Raw genomic sequence first — 22,098 nt, 5'->3', positions numbered from 1 at the left:
TTTCTTTCCCTGTTTCAACACTGTCTTCTCTGACCATGTGACTATAATGCAATTTCCTTGGATTAATCTTATTTGGGGCATCTCAAATCTGGACATTTCTTTCTGCGCATCTGTGAAATAACAGCTCAGTCGGCCGGCCGGTCAGTCAGTCTGTCTGTCTCCCCTTCTCTCCTTCCTATCCTCCCTCCCAGTCTCTCTCTCTCTCTCTCTCTCTCTCTCTCTCTCTCTCTCTCTCTCTCTCTCTCTCTCTCTCTCTCTCTCTCAATATCCCATAAATCCTGTAACTCTTGCACACTGCCCCTTCTAACTGGAGAATTTCTGATAGCCTGCCTTGATTTACTAGGTTTTATTTTCCCCCCTGCTTTAAAGCCTTCTGATAAAATCTTCCGTGTAGGTAACACACTCTTTCTTTCTGGGGGCTTCTGTTTGGCGTTCCTTAATGTCGCCCATCTTTATGTTGCCATTCACGTTTTGTGCATCTGTGCTCTCCTGGCCACATTAAGAGCCTGAATTAGATTCTCTGAGCAGTAAGCAAACCGTCCATGTCCACTCCTTTTGGGTGAGTTTCTAGAGACTAACTCGATTTCTTTGTTCAGCACGCCTTTCCCTGGTTCTTCTTGTCCTTTGATGCCTTTTATTTTTATCTCCATGTTAGAAGGGCGACTACTCCAGCTACTTATTTTCTGTACCTTGAACCACCGCGCCCCCTCCACCCCACCCCACCCACGTCTTCCTTTGCATGCTGCCAGCCTCTCTGTATCCATGTTGATTCCTTCCTCCTTCAAACAAGAGGAAAAAACCCCAACTTCTCCTGACAGATTCCGTGGGCACCTCCCACATTCCCACTCGTCTAAGCCGCTGTTTGTCTTCTTAGCAGTCTGCCATAGTTCTAGACCATTCTGGGTCCTATAACTTTTTGAGGTGGGTGAAACAGAAGCCAAACCCTCATTTGCTGCCCAGAGAGCTGAGATCTTGGACGGTCAGCCACGCTGTCTCTCCAGGGAAGGCTGGGCTCTGAGGCTTCGCCTCTGTTCTTCCCCGGGTTGGTAGAAAGACACTGCAGTTGCACACAGGCCAGCGTTTAGTGACACGCACCCACCACACACAAGCCCTCTGGAGTACCCCAGCCCCTACCAGCTCTCCCTGGCAGACAGACGCCTCAGCAATCCCTGCATGGGCTGGGATGATAAACGTCTGATACGATGCGTCACCAAGGTGCTAAGAACTGGTGGTGGGAGTCACTCTGTGAGTGTCTTGAGAGTTTGCTCCTAGCTCAGAGTACAGGAGATTCAATCGGCATCTGGATTTTTCAGAGGGGTCATTTTTCCACATGTCACTGTTGTTGAAAAATATTTTCTCGGGGGAGGAGTCCCAGGACACAGCTGCCTTTGCTGTCTTGCTCACATGGTTTGGTGTGTTGATCACTTGACTGTTTTTAATTTCTGAGATGCTCCTCCTCCTTTGTAGCCTACACTAGCCTTGAACTCATGATCCTCCTGTTTCCCCCTTTGCTTACAGGATAATAGGCAAAATTGTTTTGTTTTATTCCCCCTATGATATCAGTTTTAGAAATAGCCTCAAGAGTGTCCATCATATTCTGAGAGAGTGAAAGGACTTTAAACACCAACAGAAGTTCATATTTAATGATACAAAATATTTCTATCACTTATATGTGTTTGTCTAGAAGACAATGATGTCCATGGGTTTTATGAATCATAAAAGGGCTTTGGACGAGCTCTTCAAGAAGAATTACATGGTATCTACGCATTAAAGATATGAGACAGATGCTAACTCTTTGAAGCTTTGTCTCCCACAGAGAGTTCCAGTAGCATGCTAACGCATCCGCTGTGAGTTTGTGTTTCTCAGCTCTTTGGGATGCTGTGATGCTAACCCATAGTTTTTTAGCCTGCACCCAGCCATACCTGTGTCTCTGAGCACTCCATCTGTAGTATAACTGAATGGGCTCCAGCTTGCAACCATCCAAGAAGTTATTGTATTATTCAGTATCTCAACTCAACATTATGTTGCATTGCATGCCTATCGTGTCCAAAAATCAAGTTGTATCTTCTTCCTGCTCTCATGAGGCAGGTTTCTTGCCATCTCACTAGTCTTTCTAGAACAATGTGGGTCCAAGCAACACAATAAACCGTCACCGCTGATCCCCACACCCCAAAACAACTTTTAAAAGGCAGACTGGATCATGGAAATGGCTCAGCAGTTAAGAGCACTTGCTGCTCATCTGAGGAGCAGGGCGTGGTTTCTGCCACTTACACCACACTGAGCTACCACCTGTTAATGCTAGCTCCAGGGGACCTGACCCCTCTTCTCACCTCTGCAGAGATAGACACACGTGTGGTGAGCATGCATACATACATACATACATACATACATACATACAGATACACACATACACATATAAATGATAAAAATAACCCCCCAGACTAGGTTGGTTAAAGAGATTGAAAATAACATCCTATGGCTTAGCTTTTCTTGAGCTCAACCTAGCGGTCAAATAGCGGGTGGTGGAAGACGGCCAAGAGAGGCGCAAGGTGATGGAAGCAGAACCCTGTCATAAGCTTTCTTCCCGGAAAAGCCCAGAATGGCTTCCTGGTAAGTTCTGATCTGCCAGCGTCCTGCTGCTTTCTGAGATGGCAAAGGTGCCATCTGCACGCACTGTCTTTCTGCACATGCTCAGGAACGTAGAAGTATTTTCCACTCAAATCCTACTGATTCCAATCCCCTTTATAAATCTAAGAAAACAAGCACATCCAATTTTAAAAATTTAAATATTTTATCTATTTGTCCAGGTATGTATGCCTGTGTGGTATATATGTAAGCATGTGTATGGGGGGGTGCCTATGCACACATGCAGAGGCCAGGGGAGGACATCAGTGACCTGTTCTGCTGCCTTCTGTCTGACTCTCTGGAGACAGTGTTTCACTGCATGCCGGCGGCCAGCAAGGTCCCTTGATGCTCCTGTCTCTGTCCTCTTAGGCCCTTGGGTTTCTTCAGCAGGAACATCACCCCCTGAGTCATAATTCCTCTCCTAAGCTGGCCTCTTATCCATCCAACTATATGCAACTACTACAGGCTAGGCTCTATTGAGAGAAACTAGAAATCCAAACATGAAGACAACAGTTAGATTTCTCTAACCATCTAGAATGTCCATCAGAAAAAACCCAAGTGTGACTGCGTGTGTGTGTGTGTGTGTGAGAGAGAGAGAGACTGTGTGTGTGTGTGTGTATGACTGTGTGTGTGTGTGTGTGTGTGTGTTGTCAGTCATCCCACTGAGAGTGGGTGTGTTTGACTCCCATTCACAGCCAGACACGCTCAGTGTCCGTTACCATTGTTCCCTATCCTGCTCTCAACCCCCACCCCCCCCATCTACACTGCTGGCTACTGCAGAGACTCAAGGACATTTCATCCTTCAGTCTTCCAGTTTGGCTCCATTTCTGCAATGTGGTGTAAGGACGAGTGCTTGGCCCAGAAGCCACAGGCGCGCAGCCCTCAGCAGACCGTCTGGACCGCCCGGGACAACCGCAGAGGTGGCAGATGTCACTCTCACATTCTCACACTCCTCAGAGGACCATCTGCTCCCAAGACAGCCCCCTCTGCGTTCAAGGTCAGGTCACAGTTGCCTACAGGAGACAGCTACAGACATCAGCGAACCAACGCAGAGACCAGGAAGTTCAACAAAGTGCCCCATAATGCACTGTGCCCAAAGGCAGAAAACACAGGGAATAAAAATGCAGGGTTGCAACCTTTTCATCCCTAAGAAGTCTCTTGTTTCTTGCCCTTTCGTAAAGAATGTGTCTGTCAAAAATACAAAGCAAATTCAAACCATAAATTTAAAAAAAAGTAATTCGTTTAGCCATTTCAGATTGACTATTCACACACTAAAACATTCTAGTTTCTCTTTAGGTGATTAAAAAAAATAGAACCTCTAAAATCATGTGGTCTCTGAGCATCTTCACGAGAACTGCAGGAGACACCAGAGTCTGGGGCTGCTGCACATCTAGTCACATGCCTCACATGCATAAAGCCCTGGGTTTGACACCCAACCTTTTTAAAAAAGTGGGTGCAGTGTAATATATCTGTAACCTAGCACTTTGCAGGAGGGAGTTCCAGATCATCCTTAGACACACAGGTTGGAGGCTACCCTAAAATACATGAGAACCCTGTCTCAGAACAGAACAAAACCCCACAACAAATCACCAGAACCATGAAAACTGAACTAAAGCACAGCTCCATGGAATTGGCATCTGCCTGAACGACGTAACCAAACTAAGGGTGTCCAAAGCCCCAATTCTGAGGACACACTTTTAGACACGTGGGGCTTCAGACTTGATGTAGCTTTTGGGTGAAATTTAGAAGTGATTCTTGACCCCCGGGCTATGAGAATTTAAGCTTGAATTCTAAAGAAAATTATTAAGAAATATCTTTCAAATGTCTTGGGTGTTTTTTCAGCCAAGTTCAGACCTTCTGTAAAAGTAAGCTGTGTCTACACAGGGGTTATGTAGTTGGACTTTGCCTCCTTCTTTACCAATAAGCCAAGTCTACACAGGCAGGGGGTGGTGGTGGTGCTTATGTAGCCCTCCCGAAGTCATTAGCCTCACCTCTGCAGTCTGGGCAAGAGTGAGTTCATGGTAGAGAGACTTCTCCTCTTCAGAGACCATGCCCTTGTCATGCACCTGGATCCCATTCCTTGAAAGAAGCAAACACTGTAGTCAGATGTGATTCCAACATGACTGAGGTCACCAGAAAACCATCAGTGAGTGTCCCCACAGATCATGTGCTGAAGCCTTTGTGCCCAGCTGCTGAAGCTATTTGGGGAAATGGTGAGACCTCTAGGACCCACCTTGAGAAGCAGCTCTCTGCAGACAAGCCTTGAAGATTATCTTTCTACTCTAGCTCCATTCCTTCATAGTCCCTACTCCCCCTCCTCTCTCTCTGGCACTCCTCCTCCTTTTTCTCCCTCACTCCTTTTCCTCTTCCTCACTCCTCTGCTTCCAGTTCACCATGAGGCATGAGCAACTTTAGCCACAATGTCAACCAACAATCCCATCACCATGACATTCTGCTTCTGCCAGTCCAGAATCAACAAAACATCATGGATTGAACTTTTATATAATGAGACAAAATAAATCCTTGCTCTACCACCAACAACAAAAAAAATCACATATGAGCTGGCCATTGGTGGTGCATGCCTTTAATCCCAGCACTCGGGAGGCAGAGGCGGGTGGATCTCTGTGAGTTCGAGACCAGCCTGGTCTACAGAGCGAGTTCTAGGACAGGCTCCAAAGCTACACAGAGAAACCCTGTCTCGAACCCCCCCAAAAGTCACATATGATACAGAGATAAGAAACAATCTCTATCCTACATGAGCTACAGACTAGTGACTCTACATAGCCACAAACGTGTCATACTTGGAAAGGAGAGAGGAGGAAGGGGAAGGAGGGGAAGGGAGAGGAGGGAAGGAGGGGAAGGGAGAGGAGGGAAAGGAAGGTAAGGATATTGGAACAACAGTTTAAAAAAAAGACCCAAGAATGTTTCCTTTAAATGAAAATTCTACTGGAAACCTAGATTTCTGTTTTCTCCCCAGATCAGGAGCTACGGGCCCAGTCTTGACTTAGCAATCAGCTGGAGACTGGTTGAGGAGCCTCTACCACCCCTAACTGAGGAGAATGCTTTCCTCACTACCACTGAGGTGCCGCTGGTATGTGAGTGCATCTCATTGCTCCACTCGCTCCTGAGAAGATTGTGTCCCCCGAGACAGAGGGAAGGACAGTGCGCCGTGCTCACACCCAGGCCACGTGCAAAGAGAGCTCACTCTAGATGACACGATTCCTGAGGACAAAGGACTCAGGCCCCTTCTAGAAAGACGCCAGACTTAACGGCCCCTCTGGAGATAGAGGGGGCAGTTCGGAAGTCGGTGCTAGGACCCAGCCCTGACCGCACTCTGATCTCAGACTTCCAGGCTCTGGAACCTCTGGGGGAGAAGACACCAGTCCCTGGGTGTTTGGCTACATTGGCTTCACCCAACTGAGACGGGGAGGGTCACAAAAGACTCTCCTGGTGGAGAAAGGTACAGGCAAAACCACGTGCTAGGCAGCGATGGCACATAAACCCTGCCCACAGCTCTGTGGACCAGCCACCGCCAGCTGAGGCTCAGAAGGAACGTGGGGGGGGGCGGGGTCTCTCTACTCACACAATGAGTTTGTGCTGCAAGAGCTGCAATTCCTGGGTCAGGTTGTTCTTATCTTCTCGCAAATTCTGGAACCACACATACACACGGAGTAGGTAAGGACCAGGCTAGAGAAAAACTCCGATAGCAAGCCCGCGTTGTGAGCTGTGAGGTTGTACCATACCTCGGTAATGCTTCTGTATTCCATGATGGTTGACTCAAGTTCTTCTATGCATAAATCCTTCTGACAGGAATAGTGGAATAATCACAACAAATCGTATTTATTATAGTACAAGTGTGACCCACAGTAGAACTATACATACCCAACCAAGGGATAGATCTTTTTCGAATCTCAATATTTGACAGCTGAACAAGTCATTGTGATTAAAAATACGTGAGAAACTTGGACGTGGTAGCACACACCTTTAATCCCAACACTTAGGAAGCAGAGGAGGGTGAAATCTGTGAGTTCTGGGGCAGCCTGGTCTATATAGTGAAACCTTGTCTCAAGTAAGTAAACAAACAGAAACCACACAAGGAGTCTGATCCATTGGAATCAAACCCTAAAACTGATTGTCCAAACAAAAATTATAATAATCACCATGATCTATATAATCTTCACTTGTTTGTTGTTTTGAGATAGGGTTTCACTATGCAACCTTGGCTGGCCTAGAACTCATGATGTAGACCTGGCTGGCTGACTGCCTCTGCCTCCAGAGTGTTGGGGTTAAAGGCGTGTGCTGTCACACCTGGTAGATCATCTTTACTTTCAGCCAACAACTTAGAAGGATCTCCAACTTTGTTCAAACAGTGCTTCTATGAAAATCATTGTGGGTGGATGGAGACAGACTCTGGCCAAGAAACACCTGCTCCAGGGATCCAATACCCTCTTTCTGGCTTCTTTTTTTAAATTACTGTTTTGTACAAGACCAGCAGGTATGAGCAATGAGTAGCTGATCATAGTTTTATCCCACAACTGACAGAGTGAGGCAGGTGCCCTGTCACCATCTAATGGGAGCAGAGTAGGGGTACAGGAGAGTGGAAAGGCCTGGGGGAGCCGAGGGGGGCACAGTCACAGTGTCACTGTAGCCAGGGGCCACTCTCAACGCAGAGACTGAGGTTTACAGTGCTCAGTACCCCAGCCACGAGTGACCAACATCTCCTTTGAAGACTTCTAGTGTGGGGGAACGTTTCTCTCTCTTCTGTCTTCCACTGCAAGTGCTCAATTCACTTACACAGTCTTCTCCCTGGGTCTCTGGAGGCCACTGCAACCACCATTTCTAAAGCCAGAGCAGTTTGCTACCAAGGTGGCTGTGGTCACTGGCTGTGAGGATAAGCTTCTGTCTTTATAACCAACAATTAGCCATATAGGGAAACAAATCATTGGGGACATGTTCTTCCTCACCCCTATGGTGAAGGGCTGCACATTGGTTTGCATTGCTGTAACCAAAATAGCGTCAGCAATAGCTAATGGCAAACATTCCCACGGCTCAGGGTTTGATCAGAGTTATTCCAAGCATAAGACACCCTGTTTCTCTACTCAGAAAAGCTTTTCCCACCCCCCCCAATGTGTTAAGGACCATTGTATGCCGGGCTAATTGCATCAAATCTTTGAATAGGGTCATTACGCAAATTGCCATTTCCTTCAGGGTTTGGACAGAGTCAGCCATCTCTGAAGGATTCCCAGCCTTGAGGAGAGGACCTACCTTTTGCAAACTTGCATCTTTAGTAAGCAGCATGTCCTCACACATCTGCAGCTGCATCTGGAAAGACAACTGGGTGAAGCCACTAGGGTGTGGCTTTCAAAAGCAAAACAAAACAAAGCAAAACACCCACAGCCTCCTCCCAACAAGGGCAGTTTCCAAACAGCCTTTAACATTACAGGCAGCTGAACTATGTGCCCCTTAAGTTGGCTCCAGAATATGGACTGAGAGAAATTGCCTTGTCTGTGACTCGGACATCTTGAAGCACCTACACTTTAGAATCGGGAGCTGTGGCTGTAGTGTTGTAAGTTTCACACACCTTCTAGAATATTGACTTGACCCAAGAAAATATCTGGGGGCATTGGGAGACGCTTACTTGACACTCTTTCTTGGTTTCAGATAATTCCTCTATCTTCTTTTCCAGAGAGTCTATGTCAATGACATTCTTAACATTCTAGTACAAAAAGAGTTTTTTAGATTTAATCTCCCCCCTACAAAAAACAACCAACCAAACAATCAAACAACCAACAAAAACCCAAAATCCAGAAGTGAGCCTGACAATACAAGTTCCATCCCTGTAGCCCATGTGGTTGAAAGAGAGAACTGAGAACTGTCTAAAAATCTCAATTTTTGCCATGGGTGCTTGAAGTAGTAAGGTGTTTCTGTTTGGATAAGGAGACTGCATCTTCCATTCATCACCTATAATTTGAGAAACTGCCCTGTAGTTTGATGTGGAGGGGCCCGGAAAACCATGCCTTTTACTGGGAATTGTTTTTGACAGACCTCTTCCTGGAGAGCCCGGATCTTAAGAATCAGAATCCTGACTTCTGCCTCCTAGAAAATGTTAAAATTAGGAATATTATTAAAGTTATACAGAGTTAGCTTCCAAGGCTACTGTGCTGGTGAGCTTTTCCTTTGTTAGTATTCTGGTGTTCCCATCACAACTGACACACTCTGAAAATATTTTCTATCCATCTCTGCACACATCCTCCATCCACCCACTTACTCCTTCATCTACCCAACCATTCATCCACCCACCCACCCACCCAACTGTAACGTTTAGTCTTCCTGCCCACCGCCTGGTTCCTGTTGCTGCTTTCAGCCCCCAAATAGCACACAGGACACTATAATAATTATGAAGCTGTTGGCCGTTTGCTTTGTTTCTTATAGGCTAGCTCTGATTTGATTATTAATCCATAATTACTAATATATTATATAAGAACTTATCTTTTTGAGGATGTACTCCCGAGCACCCGTTGCTCCTGGGAGATCACACGGTGAGAGCTCTCCTAACTACAATTCCCAGAATCCTCCTAGACTCCTAGACCTACCTATCTTGTTTCCCTATTGGCCAACAGTGCTTTATTCAAACCAATCAGACACATATTTACAGAATGACATCTCCCAACACCCAACCATCCATCTACCCACCCACCCATCCATCCATCCATCCATCCATCCATGCATCCATCCACCCACCCACCCACCCACCCACCCACCCACCCATTCACCTCCATCCACCTATCCACCCATCCACCCATCCACCCATCCACCTCCATCCACCCATCCATCCATCCACCCATCCACCCATCCACCCATCCACCTCCATCCACCCATCCACCCATCCATCCATCCACCCATCCACCCATCCACCCACCCACTCACCCACCCATCCATCCACCCACCCACCCACCCATCCATCCACCCACCCACCCACCCACCCATCCATCCATCCATCCATCCATCCATCCACCCATCCACCCGTCCATTTGGGGTCTTAGTCTACAGCCCACACTTGCTTTGAATTTGCCATCCAGACCTCATCACTCTAGTAAAATGTTAAATACATGTAGAGGCAGCTGTGGTGACTTCTAGGTCCATCTCATAGAATGTCTATGATCACTAATGAAATAAGGTACTAAATATGCTCTTGAGATAATAAAACAACATAAAATGCAGAGCTGAAATTCTATGTCTAGGACACTGGACATCTGGCAGGACAGTCGATAGTTTTTTGTCCTCCTTGGGGGTGGCTGCCACCTGCATTTCACCCAGGAAAGCTAGACTGGTTCCCTTGAAGCGAGGGTGTGTACACAGTCAGCGACTCCCCAGGGCAGCTCTTGTCATGTCTCCTTGAAGGGGAAAAGTAAAATGACAAGCTGTAACGTTCATTATTAATGAGCTTACTCAGAAAATATTCAGTTACATAGAAATAAGGAGCTAATCCAAAGGGCTCTGTGCCTCAGTAGTTTCCCAAGCATGACCTGAAGACAGGCGGCTTACTGGTAGGTTTGTCCGGACAGTTTAGAGAGAGAAAGGGAACAGGACTTCTGACGTCATCAGAATTTAAATCTGTTGAGCCAGGACCTTTAGCACCTGCTCAGAAGGGTCATTCCTCATGTTCTCCCTTGTCAAATGCATTAAATGTCTAACGGCCTCAAATGGCCTTTCTAACTGAGCAATCCCTGGAGTTTGAAGACGACTGAAACTGCGTGCCTCCGTGAACTCACTTCTCTGCTCAGAAAACAGAAGTCACCCGCAGACGAAAGCGTGTGTGAACCTGTCAGAGATTCTGGCTGTGGCTGGTCCCCTTGAGCATTAGCTAGGACGAGTCGCCAGCTATCAAAGAGTCCCCCTTTTGTCTCCCAGGGCTTTGACTGACTTCTTGGCTGGCAGAGAGTACTCACCCCACCGCACCACGGTCGGGCCCCTCTCAGAGGCCTCAGGGCCTTCTCTGGAATGCTTTTGCGCACAGAGAGAGAGAGAGAGAGAGAGAGAGAGAGAGAGAGAGAGAGAGAGAGAGAGAGAGAGAGAGAGAGAGAGAGAGAGAGAGGGAGAGTGTCCACCACAGAGGACCTGGTACCTCTCTACATCTGCCACAGGCAGGTGTGAAGCCCGAGGACTGCTGGTTTCGGACAGTCACAAATGACCGACCCTGGAAAGTGAGGGCCGCCATGACTCACAGAGAGTGACAGATCTGGGTGACTCTCGCCAGCACCCCACCCCCCCTCTGCTGCTAGCAAGGCTGGAGTTCAGAGTCTGTACAACTACTGTAGACATCCTTGGGACAAGACGACCTCTCCGGCTTTGGGCAGAGGCTTAGGTCAAATGGCTTTTTGCTCTGAAACTGCTGCCTGGCTCATTTCCTGCGGCCCCGGGAAGATGCCAAGTGACCTGTAATGCACCCAGAAGACTGACAATTTCTTTTTTTTTTTTTTAAATTCAACTACCAACTTTTGGAAATAATCCAGGAATTTCTAGGTTTCCACAGACCAGCGTGTACAGGCGGAGACATCTATGAAGAATTTGTTGGCTTTTGAAACAGAGTATCATATAGTCCAGGCTGGCTTTGAACTCACTGTATAGCTAGGGATTATCCTGAGCCTCTAACATGCCAGTCACAACCTCCTAAGTGTTGGGATTATAGGCATGAGCCAACACTGGATAAGAATGCTAATCTTGGAGAGAAAAACAACTTTTTTCCACATTTATTTGTGTGCCTGCATGCTAAAGTGTGTGTGTGTGTGTGCGTGTGCGTGTGTGTGTGTGTGTGTGTGCTTATGTGAGTGTGTGTGCATGCACGCCTGCGAGCACTTGCAAGAACACAGTTTGGGGAACAGGACCAGGGTTCTGCATGGTAGGCAAGCACCTGTGTCTCAGCCACGAGTCCCCCGTGCTCCCCTTGCCCCATCTGAAGACTTACTAACTGCTTGTTCTGGGCCAAGGCCATGGTCTTCTGCTCCTCTGAAGCTGCCATGGTCACCTTCAGGTCCTCCAGCTCCTCCTTTAAAAGACTCTCCCTCCTGACGGCTTGCTGGGCACTGTGCGGGTGAGGACAGCCGTGAGCAAAACTCAAGGTAACCGTCGGGGGTTCGAAGGCAAGCCAGGACTATTTCTGGACCCAAGCTGAAAAACCACAAAAAGCCGAAACCAGGTGCCCAAGATAATAACAATAATAAAATACCACACCCACTTAATTCAGGGGCTTAGAAAACAAAAAGAATTGGAGGGGGTGTGCCGGGGAGGGGAACAGAGGGAAAGCCCCACCTCACGATCTGGAGGGGAGAGGGGAAAGTGGATTTTTTAATATACAGAGAGAACAAAGTTCTGGGGGCTGTATTTAGGAGGAATTCAGGGGAGGAATAGAGAGTGAATATGACCAAAATACACTGTATGGGTGTATGAAATCTTAAAAAATTATTAAAAATATGTTAAAATAAAAATGTGGTTTTTTTTTATTTAAAGGACTTAGAATCTCAAGTCAATGAAACGGCTCAGAAGGTAAAAAAAAACACATACCATGACACATTCCTGCACACACACACACACACACACACACACACACACACCGCACACACACACACACACAGATTTTTTTTGTAGTGGTTCTCAATCTTCCTGATGTTGCATCCCTTTAACACAATTCCTCAACTTGTGATGATGCCCAATAATAAAATTATTTTGTTGCTGCTTCATAACTATAATTTTGCTGTCGTGAATTGTAATGTAAATATTTGATATACAACCCCTGCGGAAGGGCCCTTAGCCCCACGGTTGAGATCAGCTGGTTTGCAGTCTCCTGAGAGGCTATCATTGTCTGGATGACATGTTCCTTCCCTGCTACTAGGTAACGTGCCAGTGTGATCCTCCAGATATTCAAATAGTTCCCCGTATGGGGGCTGCGACAGACTCCCAGAGAGACACACACATGTCTGTCCTCGGAGTTTATGAAGCAGTGTCGGAGGGAAAGTACTAGTTTCCGAATGACGTATTTGGTAAAGAGATCTATTGCAGTATTTGAGAATATCTAAGCCCTGGGAATAGTCTCAACAGCCATCGAGGGGAAGCTGGGGCAGTATGCTCTGATCACCCGTGTCTAGGTGTGGACTCTTGTTGTTTAACTGCTCAGAGGGGCTCACGGGTCCGTTTTCTTTTTCTTGCTGAGGACTTGGACTGACCGTTAGACAAGTACAGGCTGGGTGGGCCCCACCTCCATGCAGTGTGACCCCGGGCCTTTAAAGGGGTAAGGGGGGGGGGCTGCAAAGAAGGCTGTGGCATACTCTCCAGGTGGACCAGCTCACAGCCATCTGCAGCTCCAGTTCCGGGAGACTGGTGACCTCTTCTGGCCTCTTTGAGCACTGCATGCAAATGGTGTGTGTGTGTGTGTGTGTGTGTGTGTGTGTCTGTCTGTCTGTCTGTCTGTCTGTCTGCTTCGTGTATGTGTGTGTCTGTCTGTCTGTCTGTCTGCCTCACACACACCAATAATACTATTAAAGAAAGAAATAAAAAAGAAAAATGGTATTAAATTTTAAAACAAGACTCCATGCTAAACTAACCCAGGACGTTGCAGGCTGTGGTCCTAGTAGCTCGGACCTATTTCCCTCTCTGTGGACATCGATTCTGTACGAAGCTCCTCACTCCTTCCCTGATGACTGGTTCCTGTGGTTGTGCTCACAGCTCGGGAGCCCTGCCCAGGGGTCTGTGGTTCTTTAGTCTTTCTTTCACTTGAGGTAAAGCTCACTCTCTCTCTAGCACACAGGCCCCTGGACGGCATGTTTCTGACAACAGTCCCCAGCACAACTGCCGTTGTTTTCAGTGGGGGGCTTTGCACAGAGTGGGGACTCGCCTGGCCTTTGGTCTGCTCTTAGACCATGGACACGTGCATCTCGGGCACACTGGCTTGTATGAGACAGAGAGCTCACAAGCGTGTGGGGCAGGGGTGTAAGGCGGCTCATTTCCTGCTAAGTGCAGGTTACTCTGTGACACAGAAATCCCACGCTAGACCTACACCTGCAAGAACTGAAAACATTTAAAGCTTTCAGTATAAAAGTGCATGTAAAACCATTAAACAAACGCTCACTACAGAGTTACTCATGCTAAACAGGAAGCACAAATAACCAAGTCCAATACTTGAAGAATAGATAAAGAGAATGCCGTACATGCAAACAGTGGAGTAACACTCAGCCATAAAAAGGAATGGAGTGGTGATGTGTCTGCTACAGTGTGGACAAACCTTTAAAGCATGACGCTAAGTTAAAGAGGACAGGCACAACAGGCCACGGATTGTTACGATTCCATTGACACAAATGTGCAAAATGTTAGTGGTTGCCAGGGCATTTGAGAAGGTGGGAGACAATAAGGGGGGGCTGGGAGAGGGGGACGGAGTAAGGGGACCTGGGAGAGGGGGACGGAGTAAGGGGATGGAGTAAGGGGACCTGGGAGAGGGGGACGGAGTAAGGGGGGCCTGGGAGAAGGGGGACAGAGTAAGGGGACGGAGAAAGGGGACCTTGGAGAAGGGGACAGAGTAAGGGGACAGCGTAAGGGGTCACTGCTGAAAGTCATTGAGTCTCTGCCCATCATGATGGGAATGAATTAGGTAACAGTGGCGACTGTACAACCTCATCAACAACACACGAACAGCCCGGGGTAGATAGTGGCGGTATCTGCACAACCCTGTTAACACACGAACAGCCTGGCTTCAGAGACCCCATAAGCGTGGACTCCATGTGATACGAATTATGTGATGTTTAAGGGCTTATGAAACAGAGCAAAAGTGAAATCCCAGGATGCCCTGGGACACAGAGGCTCGCCTGCTCATCTGGAGGTGCAGGCTGGTACAGTCCTCTGCCAGCTGCCTGTTGGCTTCCTCCATGGCTTCTAACGCCAGTCTACAGGTAGCGTTCTCCTCCTCCAGCTTCTGCTTGCTGGCGTGCAGGTCCGAGACACACGTGATCAAATCGGACATCTCCCTGGAGCGAGAGGAGGTGTGTGGATGGCCCTCAGCGCCTCTTCCGTTCTTTCTAAGCAAAGCCAGGCAAGGGCTTAACCCCAACTGGGATACGTGCTCTTGGCCGCACATCTTTCCCTCCTCGGTACCGTAAGGTTCTGTACACAATGAATATTTACTATCATAGTCTCACAGATTCTCCTGACGGACATGGAGGCATGTGGCTGTGTCCCCAACACTCAGGATAAGAAGGTTAAAGCCATCCTCAGCTACACACACACTCTCAGATTCATGCCAGCCTGAGTTATGGAAGACCCTGTCGCAAAAATCCATCCACACATATTTGTATTTGCACATATTACATATGTGTGTGCATGCCTGTGCATATAGAGTCGCATATGCTATCTCCCAGAGACCCACAATCAACTTAATAACTTGATTTTGAGCAGAGCTTGTTACAGATAACCCCAGACGTCCACCTTGGAGATATTTTCCATGACTAAGTAAACAGCTATTTTAGATTATCAATCTTACACGAGTTTCTGTTCCCAGTGTAACCGGTTCTAACACAGGAGGTGGAGAATTAAATATTTAAAGCCATCTATGTTGGTTCTTCCACAAACAAATAGTAGCATGTAATTAATACTAGGGGCTGGGAAGCAAACAGGAAAAGACAGGGAGGAGGGGAGGTGGCCACAGGCAGCCGAGGACACTCAAAAGACCCGCTTGGACAGGTCCCCGGGACAGACCTCAAAGCCACACAGGCCACCGGGGAGACGCAAGAGAAAGGTTTAGGAAGGACTCACTTCCTCCACGCCCTGCAATCGTGGTGCAGCTCGCTCCCTGGCCCGTCTGGCCCCACGTCTTCCTGTGGCTCAAACACAGAGTCATCCCAGCTGCCACTCCATCGGCTCCTTGTTCCTTCCCTGAAGCCAAAAGGCGAAGACAGCAGTCCAGACCTTGTCGGACCACAGTGCAGTTCAGCTTTTCCGAATGTGCTCTCCTCGCCCCCGTTTGAGTTTAAAGCAACTGTGGGTTGGGAGATGGCTCAGTGGCAGCTGGCCTGGCTGGCAAGTGTGGACAATGAAGTCAGACTCACGCCAGGTGACGTGGTGGCCGCCTGGAATCCCTGTGTGCAGGACACAGAGACAGGAAGGTACCCAGGGCGAGCTGCCTAGGTAGGTTACTCAAACCATTGAGGTCTGCACCAGGCTTTTTCCTTTAGGTCATCAACCAGATTCCAAATCATGACACAGAGACTTATTGTTAGTTTTGAATGCTTGGCCTACTTTAGGCTCGTTTCTGGCTAGCTCTTTTAAATTAAATTAACCTGTTTCTCTTTATCTACTTTTTACCTTGAGGATTTTAACCTTTTCTTACTTTCTTGCTGTTTCTACGTCTGACTGGTGGACAGTTGCCTGGCTTCTGGCCCCCTGGCATCTCCCTCATTCTCTCCTCCTCCTCCACCTCTTCCTCCTCGTCGTCGTCCTCCTCCTCCTCTTGTCTTTCTTCTCTCAGACCTAGACTCCTCCTCCTATTTTATTCTCCCTGCCTGCTAGTCTCTCATATTCCTCTTCTGCCTAGCTACTGGCCATTCAGCTCTTTATTAAACCAATCAGGTGCCTTAGGCAGGCAAGGTGAAACAGATGCAACATATTGCTACATAATTAGACACACATCCTTACACTTAAACAAATGAAGTATAAACAAAAGTAACAGTTAAGGTGGTATTCTGCAGCATAAACAAATGCAACACATCTTTGCCCAGCTAAAATAATATTTCCACAACAGAGGTCCAGGTTCAGACAAAGACCCTACCCTCAACAAATGAAGTGGAAAATGGAGAAAGACATGCAATATCAACACACACACACACACACACACACACACGGACACACACACGTGACACACACATGGATGAACACACACACACACACACGGGCACATGGACACATGCTTGCACACACATGAACAAAATTTAACTGAATGAAAGCATATGGTTAGTTATTTTCCTTCAATGTATATTACCTGCTCAAAGATACTGCTTGTATTATTGTCATTTGGTTGTTTTGCTTCATAAGAAGGATTCTTACTATTCCTGAAGCTTGCTACATAAACCACACAGACCTCAAAACTGTATTATTCCTGCAGACTCTGCACCCTGCTGCCATTACAGGAATCGGCCACTGTACTTCAAAGATATTACACATTTTTAAGGGCTTTAACTGTGTTCTTAAATTGCTCTTTAAAAAACTGAGCCATCTTGCTCTTCTACCCGTCTGGTTATTTGCCCATCCCTCAACACTGGATGGTGTCACTCTACTTAAACTCTGTCATTAAGGGCCAGGGAGCCAGCTCAGTGGGTGAGGAAGCCTGAGGGCCCGAGTTTGATCCCAGGACCACACGGTGAAGGAGAGAATAAGTTTCTTCAAGGCATCCTCTGACCTCCACAAGCACCCACACGCATGCCAATAGTGCAATTTAAAGTTGTAAGCATTGTGAAACAAATGACAAAATGGTATGCTGCTCTATTTCCATTCCTTTCTTTTTCAAAATGTAATTTGTTTACGTGTGTTGGGGGCACATGCGTGCAGGTGTGCAAATGGGCGTGTGGAGACTAGCAGACACTAAGTGTCCAGCTTCGTCACCTGTATCTCATTCATTTGAGACAGTACCGCTCACCAACCCCGGAGCTAGGCTGCTGACTAGCTAGACCCAACCATCCTCCTGTCTCCACACCATACAGTGCGAGGGTTACAGGCCTGTTCAGCCACACCCGGCTTTTTTCATGAGTGGTGGCCCTTATCTTGCGAAGCGAGCACCCTCATCCCCGGGCATCTCCCCAGTTCTGTTTTCTGTATTTCTCATTACTTGTAAGATTGTGTGTTTTGTGTATTTATATTGCTCCCCACGTTGGGCAAGCAACACTGTTATCTGTATATCTTTATCAGCCCTGTTAGCACAGAATCTAAGTTCCTGCTGGAGTTCGCACAGGCTGGAGATGTTCTAGTTAGTGTTAGGGCTCCCCTTGGCTCTCACAGCGGCTCAATTCCCCGAGAACGGTGTTGTCTTTTAAGCCATGCCGCCCCAGACACGCAACATCTTCTCTGATCTTGGAAGATAAGCAGGGTCACACCTACTTGGATGAGAGAGCAACATCCCTGTCTCCATCACAACACCAACACATTATCAGAACCAACCCGGGGAGTGGCCTCACAGGTACCCACCTCCTCAGCAGCCACAGTACAGAATGCACACCAGCAGGCTTCACCACAGACCTGCTGGTGATGGGGCTCAGCTATAGGGCAACATCTTTCAGGAGGTCTTGGGGTGCCGGATAGAGAGGGGCACCTACAACAGCATTTCCACTAGTACGAAGTATGGGACCAAATTGATGGGTGATGCGGGCCGTGCCCTGGGGTGGACATAGGCCGTGTCCTGGGATGTGGACCTCGGCTCACCTCCTGCTCCTAGAGTGAGCTACCCACTCCTTCACAATGCCCTGGAAGGTGTCCAGGTCCACACGTGGGTTTGTATTTTCGGGATCAAGCATGGTCCCCAGCGCTTCAAGGTCACCGTCTTCAGAGTCTTGGCCAGCGGTTCGTCTCAGGTAAGCCATGATTCTGTCCACTCCCACTGCACCTTGTGGGGGGAGAACAGAAAATTACCTTCAGAACATGTTGTTTTGAGACAGGTTCTAATGTACCCTGGGCCAGCCTCAAACTTCCTACATAACCAAGGACGACCTTAAATTTCTGATCCTTCTGCTGCACCGTCTTGAGGGATGGGACTACAGGTGTGATGTGGGGGCTTTGCACGTCCGAGGCAACAGGACGGCATCCTGAGTTTGGAAGACATTTCAAACTCAGTTTTATGTACTTTGCGTGTGTAAACTGGAGCGCATGTGTGCGTGTAGAGGTCAAAGGGCAGCTTGTAAACGCCAATTCTCGACCTCCATACGCAAGTTCTGGGGGATTGAACTCAGGCTGTCAGGCTTGGTGGTGGCTGCCTTTACCCTTTGAGCTGTCCCACTGGCCTGAAACACACGCATCTTTGGTGAATGAACTGCTGATATTTTAGGTTCTAAAAATAACTCATATTATGCTTGCTGTCCTGTCAAGCTGGCATGGGGCAGGGCTTGGGTAGACTTCTACCAAGTGGTAAAAGAAGCACATGGACTCCTGCAAATTATCCTCTAATCCCTATGTACACACACTCTCTCACACACACACAAACACACACACATATACACGCTCACACACACACACACACCACACCACCACCAACAACAATGAAGATAACTAAATGTAATAAAAATCTAAAAATAGGTACCTCCCCCCCCAGCCAGAGCCTACACACCCCAGTTTCCTGGTCTTCTTCTCACCCATGGGACCAGGCAATTCGGGGCCTGTTTCTAGGCCTGTGTTTCAGTGCCGGGAGACTGCCACTGAGTCTCCCCTCTCGGTGGGAGCCTACATCCCAGATTCCTCATCTTCATCTCCACCCACGGGACCAGGTAAACCAGGCCCTGTATCTGGGTCTGACTCCCAGTACCTGAGGACTGCCTGGGGACTGCCACTGAGGCTCCCTTCTCTGTGGGAGCCTATGCACCCCAGTTTCCTGGTCTCCTCCTCTACCCACGAGACCAGGTAATTCAGGGCCTGTTTCTGCCTCCCCCCCGTTCCAGTGTCTGGAGACTGCCATTGAGTGTTCCCTCCTGGCGGGAACCTAAGCAACCCAGATTCCTGGTCTTCTTCTCCACCCATGGGACCAGGGCTAGGACCAGGAAGAGGAGAACTACCATAGTAGTGGACTTGCTTGCACCCACTGAAAGCAAACTCTGGTTCCTTAACCACCAGACCAGGAAGAGGTTCTTTCTGCACCCACTAGAAGAAGGGATGGGAAAGAGACAATACAAAAACACACTCAGCAACAGAAAAACAAATGACACCACCAGTTTCTAGAGACTCAACACCAGCAAGACTCCAACATTCCAATGCGAAATAAGCAGAAGAGAATGTCCTTTAAAACAACTTCATGAAAATGATAGAGGCCCTCAAAGAGGATATGGGAAAATCCCTTAAAGAAATAGAAGGGGAAAAAAACCCAAAAAAATCCAAAAAATGCAATAAATGGAGGAAAAGACAAAGCAAAAATTGCAAGAAACAATTCAAACAGTGCAAGGGTTGAAAACTGAAATAGAGACAATAACAAAAAAAAAAACAGTCTGAAGGAATGCTGGAAATAGAAAAGCTGGGCAAACAGTCAGGTACTACAGATGCAAGCATAACCAACAGAATACAAGAGATGGAAGACATGCCAATGAAGGTACAAGAATCTTACAGAACACCAAATAGAGTGGACCACAAAAAAGTCCTCTTGCCACATAGTAATCAAGACCCAAAACATACAGAATAAAGAAAGAATATTAAGAGCAGCTAAGAAAAAAGGTCAAGTAACATATAAAGCCAAACCTATCAGAATTACACGTGACTTCTCCATGGAAACCCTGATAGATATTCTACCAACACTAAGAAACCACACATGCCAGCCCAGACTACTATACCCAGCAAAACTTTCATCACTGTATGTGGAGAAAGCAAGATATTCCATGACAAAACCAGATTCAAACAATACATATCCACTAACCCAGCCGTACAGAAAATTCTGGAAGGAAAACTTCAACCCAAGGAAGTTAACTATGACCAGAAAAACATATGCAATAGATAATCCCACCTTACCAACAGCCAAAAGAAAAAAGGGGTGGAAATCCACATATAATTCCAACAACAACAACAATCTCAAAACAAACAAGAATGAGCAATCAATGGTCATTAATATCCCTCAACATTAATGGTCTTAACTTGCCCATAAGAAGACACAGGCTAACAGAATAGATTTGAAGACAGAACCCATCCTTCTGCTGCATACAAGAAATACACCTCAGCCTCAAAGACAGATATTACCTCAGAGTTAAGGGTTTGGAAAAGATTTTCCAATCAAATGGACCCAAGAAACAAGTGAGGGTAGCATTCCTAATATCTAACAAATTAGAATTTAAAATAAAATCAATCAAAAGAGATGAGGGAGGTCATTTCATACTCATCACAGGAGAAATCCACCAAGATGAAGTTTCAATTCTGAACATCTATTCCCCAAATACAAAGGCATCCACATTCGTAAAAGAAACATTACTAAAACTCAAATCACACATAAAGCCCCATACACTTATAGTGGGAGACCACACTCTCACCACTAGACAGTACTACCAGACAGAAACTTAACAAAGAAGCAAAGGAACTAATAGAAGTTATGACCCAATTAGGATTAACAGACATCTATAGAACATTCCGTCCAAATAAAAAAGAATATACATTCTCGGCGCCACATGGAACCTTCTCAAAAATCGACCACATACTTGGCAACATATAAAACCTCAACAGGTACAAAAAATTAGAATAACTCCATGCATCTTATCAGATCAACACGCATTAAAATTAGAATTCAACAACAACACAAATTTGCAGAAACCTTACAAACTCATGGAAATTGAATAATGTGCAAATGCACCATTGCTGGGTCAAAGAAGAAATAAAAAAAGTTAAAGACTTCCTAGAATTCAATAAGAATGAAGACACAACATACCCAAACTTATGGGACACTTTGAAAGCAGTGCTAAGAGAGAAGTTCATAGCACGAAGTGCCCACATGAAGAAACTGGAGGATAATTACACTAGAGCATTAACAGCATAGCTGAAAGCTCTAGAACACAAAGAAACAAATCACCCAGGAGGAGTAGATGCCAGGAAATAATCAAATTGGGGGCTGAAATCAATAAAGTAGGAACTAGGGAAAACAATACAAAGAATCAATGTAACAAAGAGTTGGTTCTTTGAGAAAATCAAACAAGATAGACAAACCTTTTATCCAAACTTATGAAATGGCAGAGTATGAATACGCAAATTAACAAAATCAGAAATGAAAAGGAGCACATAACAATGGACACTTAGGAAATCCAGAGAATCATCAGGTCATACTTTGAAAACCTGTATTCCACAAAATTTGAAAATTTAAAGGAAATGGACAATTTTCTGGATAGCTATCACTTGTCAAAATTAAATCAAGAATAGATAAGCAATTTAAATAGGCCTATGACCCCTAATGAAATAGAAGCAGTCATCAAAAGTCTATCACCCAAAAAAAAGCTCAGGTACAGATGGCCTCAGTACAGAATTCTACCAGAAATTCAAAGAACAGCTTATACCAGTTCTTCTCAAAGTATTCCACACAATAGAAGCAGAAGGGTCTTTGCCAAACTCTTTTTACGAGGCTTCGATAACCTTGATACCCAAGCCACATAAAGACACAACTAAGGAGAAGAACATCAGACCAATATCCTTCATGAACACTGATGCAAAAATACTCAATAAAGTACTGGCAAATCGGATCCAAGAACACATCCAAACACCAAATTGGATCCAAGA

General features: G+C 46.6%; 1 protein-coding gene across 6 annotated transcripts in view; it reads right to left on the bottom strand.

The window, feature by feature from the left end:
• Positions 1–22,098, bottom strand: part of Irag2 (inositol 1,4,5-triphosphate receptor associated 2) — a 96,052-nt gene that overhangs the window by 59,515 nt on the left and 14,439 nt on the right. For 4 of the 6 annotated variants that reach the window (XM_021228888.1, XM_021228891.1, XM_021228889.1 and 1 more), the window contains exons 4-13: positions 18,076–18,256; positions 15,421–15,540; positions 14,478–14,636; positions 11,591–11,708; positions 8,671–8,721; positions 8,264–8,341; positions 7,891–7,947; positions 6,369–6,428; positions 6,209–6,273; positions 4,617–4,704 (exon numbers count right to left, since the gene is read on the bottom strand). In XM_021228888.1, the coding sequence (XP_021084547.1) occupies positions 4,617–4,704; positions 6,209–6,273; positions 6,369–6,428; positions 7,891–7,947; positions 8,264–8,341; positions 8,671–8,721; positions 11,591–11,708; positions 14,478–14,636; positions 15,421–15,540; positions 18,076–18,256 (977 nt within the window). The remainder of the gene's footprint in view (positions 1–4,616; positions 4,705–6,208; positions 6,274–6,368; positions 6,429–7,890; positions 7,948–8,263; positions 8,342–8,670; positions 8,722–11,590; positions 11,709–14,477; positions 14,637–15,420; positions 15,541–18,075; positions 18,257–22,098) is intronic. The other 2 variants (XM_021228890.1, XM_021228892.1) reach the window with 2 other exon arrangements.

The sequence above is a fragment of the Mesocricetus auratus genome, unplaced genomic scaffold (assembly GCF_017639785.1).
Source record: "Mesocricetus auratus isolate SY011 unplaced genomic scaffold, BCM_Maur_2.0 Super-Scaffold_100001, whole genome shotgun sequence".
In the NCBI taxonomy this organism is placed as follows: domain Eukaryota; kingdom Metazoa; phylum Chordata; class Mammalia; order Rodentia; family Cricetidae; genus Mesocricetus; species Mesocricetus auratus.
This window is presented reverse-complemented; position numbering and strand designations above follow the sequence as displayed.